This window comes from Wyeomyia smithii, chromosome 2 (genome assembly GCF_029784165.1).
Source record: "Wyeomyia smithii strain HCP4-BCI-WySm-NY-G18 chromosome 2, ASM2978416v1, whole genome shotgun sequence".
NCBI lineage: Eukaryota > Metazoa > Arthropoda > Insecta > Diptera > Culicidae > Wyeomyia > Wyeomyia smithii.
Window position 1 is genome coordinate 180,051,695 of NC_073695.1, and position 20,941 is coordinate 180,072,635.

The window sequence follows — 20,941 nt, forward strand, 5'->3', positions numbered from 1 at the left end:
ACATCAAAGCTGTCTACCTGGATACATGTTCAAAAATCTTGATAATCCAGCTAAATCTGGATACCTGGCAACGCTGGTCAGGAAACTGCGACACATGCAACACTACTGAAGATCTGCATCATATACTCTACAAATGTACAAAATATAACTCCATTAGATCAAACTATCCTATACTAAAACAAGAATACTCTCTTCAGTCGATTTTAGAAAAAAAAAGACATAAACGAATACAAGTCATTAGCCACCTATTTGAGGTCGATAGAATACAATGTTTGAAAAGTCAAGTAGAATCGATAGTAAGAGCAAGCGCACCGGTGAGTTGCCATTTGAGTTGCTATTTTCACAATGCTGGCCGTTGCTATTTTGGATAGCAACCGATTTTCGCACCGGTCGTTGCTAATGGGGATTACCAATTCCACTATTTCTTTTTCACGCCGGCAGTTGCCAATTTCTGAAGACCGTCACTAGCCAGCGTTGGCAAAATGTTTGTTTGTGATGTATTTCGATTATTTTTTGCGGATCTAGTAATAACCAACTTATCCGTCAGTCAATCGTTTCCGGAATGATCTACGTTCTAGCTACTTCATAAAAAGTTCCCTCCATTTCACATAACTTTGTTTCCGTTCTCCCAAGTTATCGAGAACATAATTCTTTTGCAGATTTTTTTACTTGTGCGTACATAAATTTTTTCATCCTTATATGTTTATTTAAAGAAATTCCGTAAAACTGGGCACGTCCCGCAACGATGGCTTAAATGACTATTCTATTGAAAGCTGGCGAACTGTCATTAGTTGTATTCTGTATTTCATGCTGTCTCGGTTCCCACAGTTTGCCATTATTATTTGAAAATTTGCCGCCAAAAAGAACTTCAATATAGAACGCGTAAATTGTTTTCGATTATTTGATTGATGATGAAAGTGATTTCGCAAAACAAATTTCCTTATACGCGATTAAGAAAATGGTTTTTGGAAAGATTCGGGGCGACTCTCAGCCTAGTAAGTACCCAAAATAAAAACGCCATACGGAGGAAGGTGCCATCCAGCGGTCTATACCGATGACCATTTCCAACGCCGCATTCGAACGCATCTTAGGTTGTTTTTGAAACAGCGGTAAAGGAGAAAAGTGGTTTTTCATACAACGACCGAACGAAACGGGAAAATAGTTGGTAATACTCCCGAGCAGATTTGCTTAAGCCTTCCAGGTTTATTGAATAATATTGGCCAATCTTGTGAGGATTTGAGCTTTCCGCATCGCTTAGGTTGCAGACCAAAATGCCAACCAAAATGGTCATCTCAATAAAAAACCTATACAAAATGTTTACCTGCCCGAAAAAACACCCTGTGCAAAATTTCAGCTCGATCGGAAATAAAATTGAGTAGTGGTTCACGCCGACACTTGCGTCCTACGACGTGTTTAACAAGCGAGGCAAAACACTTCGTCTTCCGAGGCCGACCAATTGAGTCCGCATTCAAAACACTCATCATCTTCGTAATATTATTACGAACATTCACTATCGAGCACAAAAAAAAACAACAGTTTGACATTTCATCAAATAGCAACGATTCGGCTCGTTGCTATCGCGTTGCCAAATTTAATAACTCGCTACTACCCGAGGTGGGGATTGCTATTTCCCAAACCAACATAGCAACGCCCGGTGCGGTTGCCGCGTTATGGTGGGAGTTGCCAAACTAGCTTTAGAAACTTCAATTTAGCCACTGGTGGGCTTGCTCTAACAGATGAAGAAACAATCAATTAAGTATGTTCCTAAATGCTTTGATTAATCACACAACACGGAATCAATGCTTTACCGTTATAAATTTCATTTGATGAAAACTGCAACACGTCATTTCACAAGACCTGGCTTTATGGATCAGTAGGTCTAAGCCAAACGTCAAGAGAGAAAAAAAATATATCAACCAATTTCGAGTAATATTATCGAAATATTTTTCATGAAAATAAAGATGTCTAGCCCCGAGGTAGCTCGGTCGTTTTGTCGAAATTGCCTAAAGGTGCCGAAAAGCTAACTTTCGCATAAAAGTTGCGCTCAAAGTAAGCGCCTCCATTATATGTTGCATTGTGGTGATTTTTTCTTTCACATCCTGAACGCGTCCATGCGCTGTCCAAGCTTCGTCGAAAGAATCGTTTCTCCCGACTTCGCTTTCACAAGATCATTCTGATTTACACATCCATCAGCAGAGTTGCCAATAAAATTTTCGATTTAACTGGAAAAAGGTTGAGGAAAAAACTGAATTCCAAATAAATTTAAAAAAGGCAAAAAAATATTTTGAAAGAGCTTTTTTTGTTATGAGGACCGAATTCAGAGTCAGTTTTGAATACAACAACTAAAGAGATAACTCTTCGCAAAAAATTACTCATTTTAATCAGAACTATTTCGTTTCGGGCTTACATTTTGTTAAAATTATGGACTTAAAAAAATCCTCTAACAGCAGCAAAATTTAAAATTACGCAATCAATCTATCTCAAAACTAAGAAAATAGAGCTTTTTTTATTTACTTTTAACTTTAACAAAAGTATTGACGCAACATTTTCTTCCGTTAAATCAGTGAAGTTCAAATTTCAGTTATTTCTGACTTTGCTATCTTTTGGTATCTAATTCTTCTAACAATTTTTAACTGCTACGCAACAAAAAATAAATAAAAGATTTTTTTTATAGTCTCGTTAAATCTATTTATTTGTTTTCATATCAACCATGTCATGCAGTCTTTAATTTGGCCGTGTTTCGTGCGAGAAGCTGGAATACTGAAAATGCTGTGAAAAATTGTCAACATAATTCATCAATCTACAATATTTACGTTTTAAAAATATTTCCGAAAATGCAACCGGAGTTTGGGTGAATAGAAAAACTGGTTGAAACTGGCAAAACTGGAAGATTTCGGGAATAAACTGTTTGACTGAATCACTTGAAAAAAACTGGAAGAATCCAGTTTAAACTGGAACATTGGCAACTCTGTCCATCAGTTAGTTTCAAGGTGTATATATTGCTTATTGCTTTGAATACTGGATTTTCAGCTCACTTGTTCAAGCACAGTTTGAATCTGTACATTGTTGTTGCCAGAAAAGATTGAGTAACACTAATATACTTCCTTCGGAATTTGATTGATTTAAACTCAAACTATTTTTTTTTTTTTTGAATGTTAAATCAAGAGTGGAATTTATTGAATGTATTGCGTAACACTTATTAGATGTCCGTAACTAACTTTTTATATTTTTTTTTCCTAATAATGTATTTTGGCAGCACTGCCGCACACGCTTTCATTCAAGCTGTCAAAAAATATGTTGGGTGACAGTAAATTCGTTTTTGCGGTGTAGCTACACTCGTGTTACACTTTTTACCTTGTAACTCCGGGATTGGTGTAGTACCGTCGCAAAAACGAATTCATAAGTGTTAATGAGCACTATGATGCACACTTTTTTGCTGTTGCACTTTCAAACTGTGCAGTCCATTTTGGTGGGAGGTGCGCAATATGTTGCATGAGTTTATGTTCATTACCCTTGTTTGTGTATTTATTTGGCGCCGATTTAATAGATTTTACACTGGGTGGGGTGCAAAGTCACTGGGTGCACTAGCTCTCGGTCTACTCAATTTTGAAACTGTCATTTACGGTGAAAATTTTTGCTGAAAGCGGCAGTCTTTTTAATACGGTAGTGAAAAAAGCTTAGGGCACTGATAAAAGTTTGTTAAACAGAAAAAAATTGTATCCAGATTATGAACGGTGCAGTTGTGATGGTAAGTAGTTATTTTTTACGTGCAAAACAATGGGTTTCCTGACATAAAACACAAAATTAAGCAGCTGGGTCATCGTGGAGCACCTTCCTGAAATCAATCATGGCGGATGTTTTCCTGCCCAAGCGTGTACCGTGTGAAATTATTGCGCGTGTGAGTGAATTGAATCGAAAACACTGTTAAACAAACAAAGGTTTATAGCTGCTCAGTAAAGTTATATCAAATGTTTGTTGACTATTTTGCAAAGACGCTAGTGATTTCGAGCAGGTGGTACTCTTTATGCAATAATTCAACACTTGTTCGTTATTTTTGCAGGGCGGCAACAACGATTACGCTAGTGGTGGAAGCAATAATAGTAATATGAACGATACATCACCCGTACGTGACGATTACCGTAAAGATGGTTCGGAAGAACCCTCGCCCGTAAAATCTTCGAAACGAGACAAGGATCGAGACCGTGAGAATCGTGAAAGTCGTGGAAGAGATCGTGATCGCGATAGTCGTGATCGAAGCCGTGACAGGGACCGTGGTCGTGACCGTCGCGATCGTGACCGTGATCGAGGTAAGTATCCAACAGTACTGTTTTCAACGTAATGTTGGAAGTTGAACATCCTCATGCAGAACACTTGCTGTAGTATTCTAGTAACCTAAACAGTGTCTCCTGCATAAGGTTTTATTGGATGGCCTGGTACGACTGTAACTGTCGTGAATGAAAACTGCTCCCGTTTATTTCGTAGGTCGCAAACAACCAAATGGGAAATTATTAATAAGCTATTTGAACGCGTAATAACACCATCCACAGCACACAGATATAATGCAATTTCTTTTTTTTTCTTTGGTCTTACATTCATATGACTGTTTTTCGGCTTTCTTCCACTAATGTTTGGCGGTTTTCTGCTCTTCTGCTTAGATTTTGCAGACTCCGACATAGAACAGATTATTTCCCTGCTACTACTACCGCTACCACAGCATCCACACAGAGTATAAGTGAAAAGTAATTACAATTGAAAATATGGCCGAGCGAAACCGTACCATGCGAACTTTGAAACGCTCGGAGACAGAGGTGACTTTCTCTCATCTTCTCTATTTTTTTTCTGTTTCTTTTTATATATCTTCGAACAAACAGGACTTCTACATCAGTTGTCGAAAAATGAGTTACTTTGCACTTTGATTTGGTTGAACATGCACCATGTGAAGTTAGTAGCTAATTTTCTTATATCTAAATCTTGGCGGATCAGTATTTGGTTTATTAACGATTTTTATCCAAGTACGTTTATTTATTTCAAAGTTTTAAAATTATACTATAATTTCTGTTGGACAATAACATGTACTACTGAATATGTATCCCAAAGAAATTGTGATTTCGGAGAAATAAGTAATGATAACAAAAATAAGAAGAGGCAACATAATTTTCACTCAAATCTATATTTGTTTACATTTTGCAGTTTGTGCGCAAATCGCGAATAATTTCGGAATTGAGGTTTTATGTGTATGTTACGTAGTAGTTTATGGTATGTAACAGTTTACCAGCGCATATGATTGGGTTGGGTTACTGGATTGAAATATGACTTCCTTTTAAAACCAATTTGAAATTATATTGATATTTTGGTACATTCTTCCATCATACAATAAAGAAAATCTACCACTTTTGTCAAAGTTGAGATATGTGCAATAGGGCGGCCCCGAAAATGGTCATGCCAATTTCCGCTCAATCGGATATAATTTAGGGGTGCCTCGAAGTGCTCAATGTTTCGATATTTGATCCTCGAAAATTGACCTCCATAATGGAATGTCAAGCTTATGGCGTTTGGCAAATACTGAAACGATTTACCAAAACATAAGTAAATCATTTTAATGTTCATTATGCATCTAAAAATTGATTTTCATTAGAATTGCCCATTTTCGTGGGTTAGAGAAACAAAAATTTGAGCGCTTTAACCCTCTCTCTACCATGGTTACTCTAGAGCAACATAGGTTTGGTTGCAAAAAGTCTTTCGAACTATTCACCAATGCTACCCAAAATTCATAAATATATGCTTGAAAAATATACTGATTGTTAAAGAACATATTTATGCATTTTAAGTAGGATTGTTAAATATTTCTAAAGGATTTTTGCTTCCAAACCTATGGTGCTCTAGAGTAACCATGGTAAAGAGAGGGTTAAAGCACCAATGACCGATTGAGTTGAAATTTGACGCAGTTTTTTCTTGGACGAACAAAATATACGTAGTCGATTCTTCAATTTCGATGATGAATTTTTTTCATACATGTCATGTGCATGCTTTGATTTTAGATTAATTATTGCTCCGCCAACTGAATGTGCGTTTTTGTCATTTTTGGGATAGTTAGAAAATGGAATATTGTATCAAAATCAACTGCTTCAAATCTAATTAAATTCGTTCGTAAATACGTTATCTGGTACATAATATTCATCTTTTTGTTTTCAAGTGAAATATCAGTAAAAGCAAATTAAATTTTTGGTGTGTTAGTACAATAACGCTTAATCACTTGTCTTCAAGATACAATACTAGTCTTAATCGTATTGTAAGCCGGGGTGAGATTGTGCCATACAAACCCATTGTTTGTCAGCCATCCCATGGCGATCACAAGACCAATCTTCCTTGAATAAGTTTCCTCGAATACTTAACCAAGAAAGACTAGTCTTCTGACCCGGAAGAGATGGCCGACAAGTCACGGGTTGGATGGCTCAATCTCACTCCGGTGGACGTATTCACTTGTCTTTGAGTCTTTGAATTACATACTAGTTCAATTTTCTAGGCACTGCCGACAACGATGTTTATTGCGTTAGCTTAGCAGTAGTCGTATGTAACTAAGACAGGAAATTCCTAACCATGACGGGTTTATAAAATTAGTGCAAATTTTACAGGTATTTAAAAATAGATTTCCTGCATGTTCAGCCAAATCATCTGTGTTACTGAACTCGTATGTTTTCGAAACTTCGCTGTGTTTCCAATTTTTACAAAACAATTGCCGGTTGGCTCACATCGATGATCTGTTTTTCTCTTTTTCTTTTTCTCTCTTATGTTTGTACTTTCAGATTTTGAACGAAAAAAGGTATGTTCACGACAGAGTCTCAGAGGGGCTTCTTGTTACATTTACTCTGAAACGCTGCTCGATGACTGAATGCCTATGTGGGTTCCCATTCCTTTTCTCACCCGAGGAGTCTTCGTTTTCTCCTCCTGAATTGCACTGTGTTGGGCAAAGTGCAAGTGCAACGTACTGTTCAAATTTTCAAATGTGTTGTTGTTGAAAAAACTCGTCTATTTTTACCGACCACAACAATTTTAAGTAATTACATTTATCCCTTTCTTTATTGTATTTGTTTTTTCAAAAGGCCCGTTCGAAAATAACATGCAGAAAAGCTATACTTTAAAGCATATCATCATGTCTACCTGTCAGCAATCTCATAGCTCACAAATCAGAACAAAGCGCACAAAAAACGTGGCCGCATCGCATTTTGGTTGCTCGGAGAGCAAACTCCGTTTCAGGTTAACATGGACCAGGAAAACAACAACAGAACCGCATTTCCAGAAGCAAATAATTTTCTTTTTTTTCTATCTTTTTAAAAATACTGTAAATCAAATTTGCCACCATGAAGTTGGTGAAGATCACTGAATGTGCTCCCTCCAACGTAGTTGAATAGAACAATCAACTGGCTTGCGATGAATGACAATTTTATCAAATTGTCCCAACACACACGAATGAAAAATCTGTTGATTATTTTACATGGTGTCTATTTTCTTTTGTGTTTTCCATACTTTCAGCCATCTATGTGTTCCCCACTGTTCCAATTAGTCGATATACGCGAGAAGAACAAAGTATTATCGGGATTACGTGTCTTCTAACCAAGTCAATGTCTAAGAATGACGACTCACTAAAATAACACTAACAAAAGACTGTACACGTAATAACAAACATGGATCTCGTGAAATCTGGAAGGGAAACCCGAAACAGCGGCCGGTTGCCCAACAATCGTCGGATTTTTTTTGTCTGTATATTTCTATTTCTCTTTCCATCTCTGTGTCTCCTTTTGTTTTCTGTTTCTCTATATTTGTCATTGCGGCATGCCCATATTTAATCATCATCAGCATTGAAAAGCATTTGTCGATGTCTGTCTGTAATCATACTCGTAATCAACAACAACACCCATGCTAACAGCGGAAATGGCAATCAGTCAACGTAAGAAAGCATATTTCCGAGAATACTTTATGCAGCGAAACAACCATTCAACCACAACCGAATCAACCAAAAATTCGAATGCTAAAAAAACTTTCGATTAATCCATATAATTTTTCTATTTGTTTTTATTTATTTTCAGGATCTCTATTTCTCTTGTATATTTTTTCTGTTTTTGTTTTCGTTCTTTTTTATCTCTCGAACATTCTACCCCCCGATAAAAAGACACGAAACATTGACTGTGTTCCCCCTCTGCCCCACTACTACTTCGAGATCATATTCGACTGATATTAACCTCTACTACACAGCGACTACCACGCTTCCCACAGAGGTGCGAAGTGCGGCATAAAAACTCATAATCTGAAAGGGGATGCACACGCAGAAAAGGTTAGCTTTGCATTTCTAATAAATCGGTTTTAGTTATTTGTTGGAACAGTCATCTCACGTAAACTTTCGCGTTCTGCTGAATTCTGCGACATAGAAAAACTCAGATAGTACAGGGGATAGTCAAAACGAGTAGGAGAGGCAAAATTTTGATGAAATTTGAAGTGCTGTAGCTTTGTCAAATCTTATTCGATTTTAATAATTCAAACACCATTGAACTGGAAAACTTTCAAAGTTTTATTTCCTGACCACAAATGTGGCCTAGGTCACCGGATGTAGGAAATATTCCTTAGTTCCGCATCGGGAGAACGATAGTATACTGGCCAGTCAAACCACTGTTCATATTAAACGTATTAGAGAGTTTATCCAGAAAATCGTCCATATTTTGATGCAAAAAAGAAAATTTTACCACAACTTTCGAGGCATCCGGGTTGTTTCGAAGGTGGCCAATACAGCCTCTGCTCAAAATTATGTCTTTTGAAAGATTCCTGATAAAAATCATGAAGATAGAGGTATATTCGACGCAGAAATGAGTTCCGGTTGTGGCCAATGCAGTCTGTATTCAGAAATATGTCTTTTGGATGATTCCTGATGAAAAATCCTGAAGCAAAAGGTGTCGCACGCTATATTTTTATGCAAGCATGTAAATGTCCCCCACTACAGGTTCCTCTGGGAACTTCCGAATAAAAAATAGCTATTTCTCGATGAGTTCTTGGTCGATTCCGGATCTTGATGAACTATTCGTTTCAGAAATGAGTCTGTCATCTATGCCAATGATTCAAATAAGCATTTCTATCAGGTAACCCATTATCAAATCCATCTAAAAATAAGCAGCTTTGGCATGCCTACCGGAACTCAGGAATATTTCCTACATCCGATGATCTAGGCCACATTTGTGGTCAGAAAATAAAACTTCAGGCTTTCCAGTTCAATGGTGTTTGAATCGAATAAGATTTGGCAAAGCTACAGCATTTCAAATTTCATTAAAATTTTGCCTAACCTACTCGTTTTGACTACCCCCTGTATAAATTTATGCGGTTTTGGGTTGCATGTATCGAGTACACACAAGTTTTTTTCACAATAGTTTTTTTTTTATTCTGCGCTAAATTGAAGCACAATTGGCGAGGGTTACACTATCTGTGTTGCTTTTGAAATTAACGTGAAAACAATTTTTTTGGGGTAATGCCCGGGACAGGGACTCTCCCAGTTGGTCTCGAGGTACGATGCTGGCCTTACAAGCCAGTTGTCGTAGGTTCGAGTCGCGGCTCGGGAGAGACTGTTAGTGTCAGCAGGCTGCGAAGTCTGTGTATAATAAACAGAAGGTCGAGTTCCTATACGGAATGTAGCACCAAGGCTTTGCTTTTTTTTGCCCGGGACAGGTCATGTTTAAGGTTTATTCACTTCTGTTCGAGCGTCTTGATAGAATATTTTCACTACACATTACACTTTTTATCCACTTTCACTATTTAATTCTATCACTTTTCACCTATCACTTGCATATACGTATTTCAACACTTACTTAGTGCCTTCGTCAGTGCTTATTCGGACAGTAAGTGTTGAAATACGTATATGATAAGTGAAAAGTGATAGAATTAAATAGTGAAAGTGGATAAAAAGTGTCATGTTTAAGGGTCTATTACGAAAGGCTGAAACACGAAAGGCAGAAATCCGAAAGGCTGAAAAACACGAAAGGCTGAATCACGAAATGCTGAAAAATTATAAGGCTGAATATTCACAAAGTTCATTTCTAAAAAAACACACGCGGCCTTCGGTCGACCCGATTGTCTGAAACGTATACTGTCCTTTCTCACTATCGCTCGTTCGGACTAAACTAGGGGATCATCCCTACGAGTTAGTAGACATAGAAAAACGAACGAACCTATACAGAGGTGATTTCTGCGGGGGGCTGCTCCCCCGCAGTGGCCGGCGCTTCCGACGGCGGGTCGCCGGCGGACACTCGAGGCCTTCGGCCGTCTCGCCCTGAACCACCTAGGAAACGTGTACAAGAGTCAAGTGCGTATAGATTCAGATGTTGCCGCATATTAATTTTTTTAATTAGCATAAACCAATTAATACTCAAACATTCAACTCTGTCACCTTATGAATATTTGCTATTCAGCCTTCTCGGGTTTCAGCCTTTCGTATATGATACATACTTTTCAGCCTTTCGAGTTCCGGCCTTTCGGGTTTCAGTCGTTTGGGTTTCAGCCTTTCGTTACTAACCTATGCTTAATATCATTGCCGTTTCTTTGTTGGTAATGGATACAAAAAAAGGTAAAGAGATATTTAAAATGGGATCTTCTCTTCTTCGCTAAATCTATTGGATTTTCAATTACCTTCGAAGAAATTGAAAATCTTAGAATTTTTAAGAATATCCGTGTTTGAACGGAATTTTTTAACCGAGACGCGTTTCTTTTTTAAATAATTTAAACTGATTTTTTCAACATAAAAGGCTAGTTTGACATCTCTACGGTTCGGTTTCATATCCAATTGAATACTTTTTTCTCGTGAATTTCAAATGTACTGCAGAAAAATGTTTAACATCCAATAGTCTTCAAATTTTGCGCAGTTTTGCAGATCATAAGTAGACTCGAAACATGTTTAATTTAATTAAAAAAGAATTATTTGGTTCATCATGATACAAACACTCTTCAGTGTTATTTTAATCTTGTTTAATGGACTGATTCCAGCGTTTTACTCGCAAACACTTTTTAGAGGTATTCATATGATCAAAATAGTATACATTGTTTATACTTTCACTCCCCCAAGCAAATTCAAGAGTATTATCGAGTCATCGTGGAAGATTCGTCGAGATATAACATGGTGATTTTCGTGAGTTTAACAAAAAATACCGCCAAATATTAATTTTTTCGTGAAGATATTAACAGTGATGTATTTAGGAGATTTGTTTATTATTACACTTGTATCTGCTTTCTTTTTCTGTGATCCGTGAACGATTTTACAGAATATTCGAACGGAGGTGCATTGTAAAGAAAATAATCATATCATATTGTTTTTCAAAGTATAGGAGTCATTTTTTCATGTGTGCAAAAAAGGACAAACGTTTCAACAATCTTCTTAGATTTGACTCAAAGTTAAAAAATAAACCCAATTTCGAGAAATAGTGTTACCAAATATGTTCTTTTTGCATTTTAACAATTAAATTACGTTTTTCGACAAATGAGTATTTTTCTAATTCATCAATGAAAACTTCGTCGCGTTTTTGAAAGAATTTCACACGAAAAACACTCATAAAATTATGAGCCAAACTCGAGTTACAACATAAAGTCAAATCTACTCTGATTTGCTTAAAATGTCTTCCAATTTTGCTAATATCGCTGGAACTTTTTTTGTTATAGACATTCAGGATGATGCGATTTGAAGAAAAATAGCCAAAAATTTCAGAAAATACAAGAATTTTGACCGGAAGTTTTGCCTGGATTTCCATTAATAAAAATTTCGAGTTAATTTGAAATTGTAAAGTTCTAACTTAAACATCGCAAAATTTTTTTTTATTGATGAGATTTTCTCCAGGAATAGATTTTCAAACTTCTATACTATTATTTTCCCAATTAATACTCGCCTCTTAAACATTTTCACTGCAGATACAGTATTGTCAGCAAACTTCAAATTTCTCAGTTTCGGAAAAATTCCCTAGTTTGCTATGGTTATTTTTGGTAATTAAAAATACTTAGGTTTAAGATGAATTGTTGTTTTATGCTTGTTGAATAGTAATGTTCTATTTAACTTCTAAATAATATTTTATTACAAGCTGTAGTAAAAAAAAACCATAGACGTGAATCTATTTCTAGACAAAATTTTACCAAAAAGAAATCTTTGTTTAGGTCAGAGTTTCAAAATTCCAAATTGATAAAACAAACTGTTTTTATGGATATCAAAGCAACGCTTTCGGTCAAAATTTATATATTTCCCGAATTCCTTGGCTAATTTGCTTTAAATTCCATAATCAAGAATGTCCACATTCAAAGGAGTTCCAGAGATATTAGCAAAACAAGAATGAACATTGTAAGCAAATCGGAAAAAAATTATGTTATTTCTTAAAAATGCTGTAACTCGAGTTTTGCTCATAATACCCCTGAGTGATAAGTGTTTTCATGTAAAAAATCCTCAGGAACACGATAAAATTGTCAAATTTAAATTCAGAACATACTCATTTGCCAATAAACGTAACTTAATTTTTAAAATGTGAAAATAGCATATCTGGTAACACTGTCACTCGAAATTGTTATTTCTTGGATTACTAGATTAATTTTCTTCAAAATTAAATTTTCAGAATGTCCAAAGTTGTTAAATTGTACCTGGTATTAAACATTCTCTTTTGAGTTTTTTTGTATCTCTGGATAATGTTATATGTTATATTGTTATAAAAAATAACTTGATAGTTCTACAAAAATACTATAAATAAAATTATCCTTTAATTTATGGTTGAGCACCTTGACTTTTTCAACATCGATTTTTTTGGGACAGCCTAATGTACAGTCATACCTCGATATAACGAAACTCGATATAACGTAACTTTTTCAAATATCTTAAAATTAAAGTACAACAACTATTTTTGGGGTGTATAATATTCCGAAAAAATGTTTTTAGTAAGTTTTGAAACCAATAAGTACCGTAAAATGAGATGAAATTGACATTTTTTTTTCAATGTTTTGTGACTAGTTAGTTTGTCTACGAAAATTGTCTGAAAGAGACATAAGACAGGTTTATATCTACTGCTAGGTGAAGGGAAATAAGTTTTTGCGCACCTTTGAGTAACCATCAAAAGTTTCGTATCAATGCAAAAATAATTTTTTTCGTGCTTCGATATAACGTTACTCGATAAAACGTAACGAAAAAACAAATTGCCTTATATCGAGGTATGGAATTATTCTGGATAAGAAACTGAACTGGTCTGCACAACTGGATCATGCCGCTAAGAAAGCGATCTCAGCGATCTGGGCCTGCAGAACTTTGTTCGGTAAGACCTGAGGACTGAAACTAACTCCGCTATTAACTACAGTCTCCAACTGGATGGACGTTAGGACCAACATGCATATTCCGTATAGAGTGATGGAAACAAACCGCTCTATGTGGAACAATGGAGGGCCTAATCTTTCACCTGGCATCGTCAGTTTTCATACGGATGGCTCGAAAATGGGATCCCTAACGGGATCCGGTATATACGGACTCGGTATTAGGGAACCATCTTCCCTGGGCAAATGGTCCACCGTTTTTCAAGCAGAGGTATATTGCCGTTCAAAGCATAGTTGTCCCATGTTCTACAGAAACCTTATGCACGCTGGGACAATTATGCTTGGAACGGCAGTATATGCCATATATATATCTGCGCATATATCTGAAACGCAACTACAGACATGCGAAAATCGGTATATTCTCGGACAGTCAAGCATCACTACTAGCAAGGATGGAAAAAATCGTGTCACATAACAATCATTCGGGTATCATTTTGTGAACTTGCTATTCATAAGCTTTCAATTCTAGCAAACCATCGTTATTAAAAGTTACACATTCTCATGCATGCAAGAGACAACTTATAGCAAAGAAATATATGGTAGCTTTCTTTGATGATTTTGTTTTAGTATTGCCTGCTTACGATGGAGCGAGCAACATATAGCGAGTGTTTCACGAAAGAATCGTAAACGATCGTAAACGAAGCGATCGCAGTGATTCTTTCAAATGTTGATTGCTTGCAGGCTTAATTCGGCTGCTCCACATCGTGCTTTCACCGTGATATACCGCGATGATTCTTAGTGATTTCAAATATCACATGCTAATGCACCATGGTACCATTTCTGTAAGCATTGATGAGACCTACTTGCCCCGGTAAGCAAACAGTTGAACGCAATCTAACGTTCATTTGGATTCATAATTTTGCATCACTGGCAATAATATCTCGAAGATTCTCGCGATAACGATGAATGCAAGTGAACTTGGATACAATAAATACTATCGTGTTTGAATCATTCAGTCTCCTTCTATAGTATTCGGAACTCTTAGAAGCGAAAAACAATCAGCAGCGTTTCTATGGAAAACTTGTACCCGAGGGGAAACAATTGAACGATACCTGATGAATCAAAGAACACATTTGCACGAAGTATTGCTAGTGAGTGAAAATTTCCATGCTTGATTTGAAACTCTACGGAAACTCTCCCGGCAGAACTCAGTTTTTTTGTTTTGGGTGCCCGGACATTGCGGAGACGAGGGTAAAGAACAAGCTGACTACCTAGCAAGACAGGGATCAGCTCAGCGGTTCATTGGCCCCGAGCCGTTTCTGGGTACGTCCAATTCCGCTATCAAAAGCGAACTACCAACTTGGGAAAGGCTAGAAATAGCATCCCAATGGCTACAGGTACAGGGTTGTAGACAAGCTAAAAAGTTAATCTATCCGAACCCCGGAACCGCCAGAAAGTTACTTAGTCTAAATCGTAATGAACTATGGATAATCACGGGACTCCTTACCGGGCACTGTCCCGCTTTTTATCATTTAAAGAAAATCGGTGTTGTGTTGAACGACACCTGCCGATTCGGCAAATCTGAACCAGAGAGTTCAGAGCATTTGCTTTGCTCTTGCGGAGCTCTTGCTTTCTCCAGGTACAGCTTCTTAGGAAGTTACCTTTTTACACCATACCAAGTATGGAGCTCTAATCCCAAGCAGGTCATTAGTTTCATCAACTATGTTGTACCTAATTGGGGTACAGGTTTACAACAAAACAGTTCTACTTCATCAATAAGTACGAGCAATCCGTAACCTGTGCACAGCAATCGGGGCCAGCCACAAAAGACAATCAGTAAGACTGTCGTAGTGGCATTTCAGTACCCAGTGCCCTTCAGGCATTTAAGTATAAAAAAAATGACTGTATCAGTTTAGCTTAAGACAATCCGTGTTTGTAGCCATGAATAAAAGAAAACAAGGGTTTTTGACGAAAAATAGTACTGGCACTTTTATTGAAAAAGGTGAGGGTCTCATGGAGCGAGGGGTAGGATTTTTGCATAATAATTTCTTAAAGTTTGAGTCTGATTCAAGAAGGTGGTTGCCATGAGTTGTACTTACTTGAGATGAAATGACCCATACTGCCGGTACCCACATAACTGTCCCATACTGATTTAGGTCACTTTTGAGTTATCATCGGGAATCGACTTAATTGTTATCATATTTTCTGGGGAAAAATTAAAATTGATACTTTTGTATGGAAAAACATGGAAAAAATACCAAGTTGTTTTTGTCCCATATTGAAAGTACCCGCATTAGTCCCACTGCATAGCGGTACAAACTGCAAACATATAATTTTGCTCCAGATTACTGTATGTCGGATTATTTTGGCATATAGAAGTATGTCATTTAATTATTGTTGTTTTTCTGTAGTACAATCTACGTTGCCAATGATACTCCCGGTTGCTGGTTGAATTTATATGTGATGGGACAAAATATGCGAGTACTTTTGAAATGTACCCGCATATTTTGTCCCATTTTGTTTTTTTTTTTTCAAAGTTATATAACGTAAAACCAATTCCATCCATGGTTTTTTGTTCTTAATGATAAACTTGTGGTGCAATGAAACTGTTATGGTCATTGGTTCTGGATATAAGTGCTGGAAATCCGAAAATTCACGGATAATATTAAATCGCCGTTTTCTCAACATGTTGTTTTCCATTATGGGACAGTTATCCGGGTACCGGCAGCATAGATAAATGCAGAAAAATCTCTTGAGTTTTTTTAATCTTTAATTTAAATCTATCTTTAAAGACGGTCTATATTGGTATAGGCTCTTATAGTTTCTTGAAAACTATGTAATGCTGAATGCTGAAAATATTGTTTTCTGCCAACACTACCAGGTACCGGCGTCAGATTTCCATCAGAAATAACCTCTGCAACATGTTGTGGATCTTGCCTACGCCTAGAATATTGATCTACATTTGGTTGTATGGTTCAGTTGAATGTATAAACTGGATACGGCAGGTTACTTCTTATGAAAATCCTGCTGACGCCGGTACACTAAAAGTGTTGGCAAAAAAATTATTCTCAGCAGGTCATTCGATATACTCAGCTTCAAACAGTTATGACTTTTTTCAGTGACATACTAGCTCTTCAGTGTCTTTGGCGAAGTTGTTAGTTGTTAAAATGCTTTAGCGCAATGTTATGCATTATTAAAGCATAACTGAGCTCTTTTCATACAAATTTTCATACGAATTTGAAATGTAATGCTCCAAGCGGACACAAAACCAATCGACTTCCGGTAATTTTCGGATTGTTTGGGGTTCCAAATGGAACCAAAAAACATGGTTCTGGAAAATCGGTTACTTTGCCCCACCCTTATATATAGTTTACTAACGGACTAAAAGACGTAACACTGTAATTTAGCTCCATCGCCACAAAAAAACGATCATTTCAAATCTCCAATCGAATGAAAGCAACCCGGTGGCATCGGCCTTGTTTCCTGAAGCTACCGTGAAAGACAGTGGCGCTAGTCTCATCTATGTTTTTGAAGGTTTGTTCACACAGCAGTGTAAGCATGACGAACGAAGCATAATATATGTTGTACAGAATTATGCGCTCGAATCAATTTATTCATGTAAATAAAAGCTTAGCTTAACTTTGTTAATGTTTAAAGGTAGCGTTGATATACTATCTCATTTACATATACGTTGAGATGTTAATCCCTAAATCATCGCGCGATGTCAGCCGCCTACAAGAAACACCACCGTTCGAAATCGGCAAGAATTAACGTTGTGTACATTCTATAATGATGCAACGCATTCATTTTTTTGTTTCATCAAGCTAAGCACTCGACGTTATGTGCAATAAATACATCACCCGAAAACAATAATAAACACACTGCAGCTGAACACCGACGCTGTATGCACGTATGAACACTGCTTTTTCCCGTGTTTCGATGAATCAGCTGTCAAATTGCATGTGAAATTGATCCAGTGATCCAGCTAATGCTGGCTTCACTCATGTTGTACGTAAACGTCAGTGATGCCACCGGGTTGAATGAAAGTCATCGCGCGATAACATCATCTGGGGCGCTGTCTTGCAATCTCATAAATACTTTGTGGTTCCCAAATTGACACATGCACGTACGCTAGCGCTGGTGTCGGAAAACAAGACGCAGCGCAAACACGGCAGTAGAAGGCGCTAGTGTTACTAACGTAAAGTTCTGGTATTATCCGAACGATAATTTTATTGAAAATTTGCTCGAAGTGTAATGTCTGTTAGTCTGTGGTTTACACTTTACTCTCTGGTCTCTTTATTTAATTTAAATATGGTTCATTTGACACGGCACGATACAATTTTAAGTTTAACTGAGCCAAGTACACTTTTTATTAATTCTAGATTAGCGGGAAAAGGAGGGAGGCCTTTTTTTATTTCTCGCGGCCGACTACGAGCTAGTGGGGATTAATGGTGAGAGGAGGGGAGATACAATTCTTGCTTTAAACTAATTAAGATATACGATCTATTTGTGTTTCGACTGGTGTTCTTTTTGTTTTTCAAACATAGATTTAGGCTCTTCGTGTTCGTGTTTCCAGCGTCGTATACGGGTATTCTGACAAATAGACAAAAGAATATTAAATTTTAATGTCAGTCTTTTTCAAATAACAGTACAGTTGTGTCATGTACTGAAGATCACCGCTTCCCAGAATGTCTCTAACGGGAACGTTCGGTTGTTTTCCTCGGACCCGGAGGGAATCTATAAGCTCGGACCTAACATCACAGAATTCGGCACACGACCAAACAACATGCTCGATGTCATGGTAGCCATCGCCACAAACGCAGTGATTACTGTCTACAAGCCCTGTACGAAAGAGATGCGTGTTTAACGTGTAGTGATTGGACATAAGTCTAGACATCACGCGAATGAAGTCCCGACCTACATCCAACCCCTTGAACCATGCTTTCGTCGATACCTTAGGAAGAATGGAATGTAGCCACCGTTCCAGTTCATCTGAGTTCCATGATGATTGCCAACTGTTGAGTGTTCTCTGACGCAAAATGCTATAAAATTAATCATAAGCAATTGGTCTACTATAAATATCGCCATCAATAGCACCCACCTTAGCTAAAGCGTCAGCCTTTTCATTGCCCGGAATGGAACAATGAGAAGGGACCCACGCTAAGGTAACCCGGTAATTTTTATCTGTTAAAGCACTTAAAAACCGCCGTATTTTCCCCAGGAAATACGGGGTGTGCTTCACAGTCTTCATCGATCGCAGAGCCTCGATGGAACTGAGACTGTCTGTGAAGATGAAGTAGTGGTCTATGGGCAGGGTTTCGATGATCCCAAGAGAGTACTGAATAGCGGCAAGTTCTGCGACGTACACGGAAGCAGGAGCATCGAGTTTGTAGGAGGCGGTAAAATTTTCGTGAAAAACACCGAAGCCAGTGGACTCATCTAGATTAGATCCATCAGTGTAAAACATTTTATCACAACCAGCATGTTTGAACTTATTGGAAAAAATCTTAGGGATCTCTTGCGGTCGCAATTGATCCGGGATACCAATAATATCTTCTTTCATGGTGGTGTCGAAGAATATAGCATTATTAGAAGTATCTAAAAGTACGACATTGGAGGTATCGTATGAAGAAGGATTAATATCTTGAGCCATGTAGTCAAAATATAAAGTCATAAATCTGGTTTGGGATTGAAGGTCGACCAACCTCTCGAAATTTTCAATTACTAATGGGTTCATAACTGTGCATCGAATTAGCAACCGATAAGAGAGATTCCAAAAGCGATGTTTCAACGGAAGGATACCCGCTAGCACTTCAAGACTCATCGTATGGGTCGACTGCATGCAACCTAAGGCAATACGCAAACAACGATATTGTATTCGTTCCAGTTTGATCAAATGTGTGTTTGCTGCGGAGCGGAAGCAGAAACACCCGTACTCAAGAACTGACAATATCGTTGTTTGGTATAACCTTAGAAGGTCTCCTGGGTGGGCACCCCACCATGTTCCGGTAATCGTACGAAGAAAATTAATCCTCTGTTGGCATTTTTGTGTCAGATACCTAATTCATATTAGGTGCATTTAGAGTCGAACCAGACCCCGAGATATTTAGCGACTAAAACCTGAGAGATTGTTTTACCCGTTAGTAGGAGCTGCAGCTGAGCTGGGTTATGCTTCCTAGAAAAAACGACCAACTCAGTTTTCTCCGGAGAGAATTCGATACCCAGCTTAAGAGCCCATTCAGACAAATTGTCTAAGGTATCTTGCAATGGTCCTTGCAGATCGCTAGCTTCGCTACCAGTAATGGATACAACGCTATCGTCTGCAAGTTGCCTTAGCGTGCATGAAATTGCAAGACATTCATCGATGTCCTTGACGTAAAAATTATATAAAAGAGGGCTCAAACATGAGCCCTGGGGAAGACCCATGTAACTAATTCGGGAAGTTGTCGAATCGCCATGTGAGAAATACATATGCTTTTCTGACAACTAGTTGAGCAAAAAGTTATTCAAATTTGGTGAAAGTCCCTGCGAGTGAAGTTTCTCGCTTAAAACTTTTACAGAGACGGAGTCAAAAGCCCTCTTAATATCCAAGAATGCAGAAGCCATTTGCTCTTTTCGAGCAAAGGCGAGTTGAATTTCAGTAGAAAGCAACGCTAGGCAATCGTTCGTCCCTTTGCCCCGGCGAAAGCCAAATTGAGTATCTGAAAGTAAACCATTTGTGTCGACCCATTTGTCTAACCGTAAGAGGATCATTTTTTATCATTTTCTCCATTAATTTCCGGAGGCAAGAGAGCATAGCAATCGGCCTATAAGAATTGTGGTCAGAGGCAGGTTTTCCGGGTTTTTGAATAGCAATGACTTTTACCTCCCTCCAGTCGTGCGGAACAATGTTTAGCTCAAGAAACTTGTTGAACAAGTCCAACAAGCGTCTTTTTGCAGAGTCGGGTAGATTCTTCAACAAGTTGAATTTGATTCTATCCAACCCTGGAGCTTTATTGTTGCACGAGAGGAGAGCCATCAAAAATGGAGGCTCTTCCGTAGCTACTAAAAACGCGTCGCAAAAGGTTTTCTGTTCCGGTACAGAGTCCGGGCAGACCTTTTTGGCAAAATCGAGTATCCAGCGGCCTGAACATTTCTCGCTCTCATTAGAAACGTTACGATTCCGCATGCGTCTGGCCGTGTCCCAAAGAATGCTCATCGCTGTTTCCCTTGACAACGCGTTTACAAACCGCCGCCAGTATCCGCGTTTTTTCGCTTTAATTAAACTCGTCATCTGTCTATCCAGTACATCGTACTTTCGGAGCAGATCAAGAGTACCGTGTTTTCGGTAGGCCAAATACACCGAGGACCTTTGCGCGTACAGTTCAGTGCACTCTTTGTCCCACCACTTGTTGGGAGGACGCTGTCTAATCGTTACCCCGGGTATCGGTTTCGTCTGAGCTTGAGTCGCGGCGTCGATGATCAAGCCAGAAAGGAACGCGTATTCTTCCTCCGGAGGAAGTTCCTCGTGAGACTCGATGGATTCCGCTATGATCGTCTCATATGACTTCCAATCAATATTACGAGTAAGGTCGTATGAAATATTGATTGGGTCCGGGGGAGTTGAACCATTAGCAATTGAGATAACGATTGGAAGGTT

The 20,941-nt window shown here is 37.9% G+C and overlaps 1 protein-coding gene across 5 annotated transcripts in view; it reads left to right on the forward strand.

Moving 5' to 3' along the window:
* The first annotated feature begins 3,604 nt into the window (after nucleotides 1–3,604).
* The window catches only part of LOC129721514 (poly(U)-binding-splicing factor half pint), a 31,795-nt gene continuing 14,458 nt past the window's right edge, over nucleotides 3,605–20,941 (forward strand). For 2 of the 5 annotated variants that reach the window (XM_055674181.1, XM_055674183.1), the window contains exons 1-3: nucleotides 4,656–4,808; nucleotides 6,804–6,820; nucleotides 8,085–8,329. Coding sequence is in view for 2 of the 5 variants with exons in the window: in XM_055674179.1 (XP_055530154.1) it covers nucleotides 3,728–3,748; nucleotides 4,061–4,307 (268 nt within the window). In the remaining 3 variants the exon portion in view is untranslated. Of the gene's footprint in view, nucleotides 3,749–4,060; nucleotides 4,308–4,655; nucleotides 4,809–6,803; nucleotides 6,821–8,084; nucleotides 8,330–20,941 lie in introns of those variants that run through there. The other 3 variants (XM_055674179.1, XM_055674180.1, XM_055674182.1) reach the window with 2 other exon arrangements.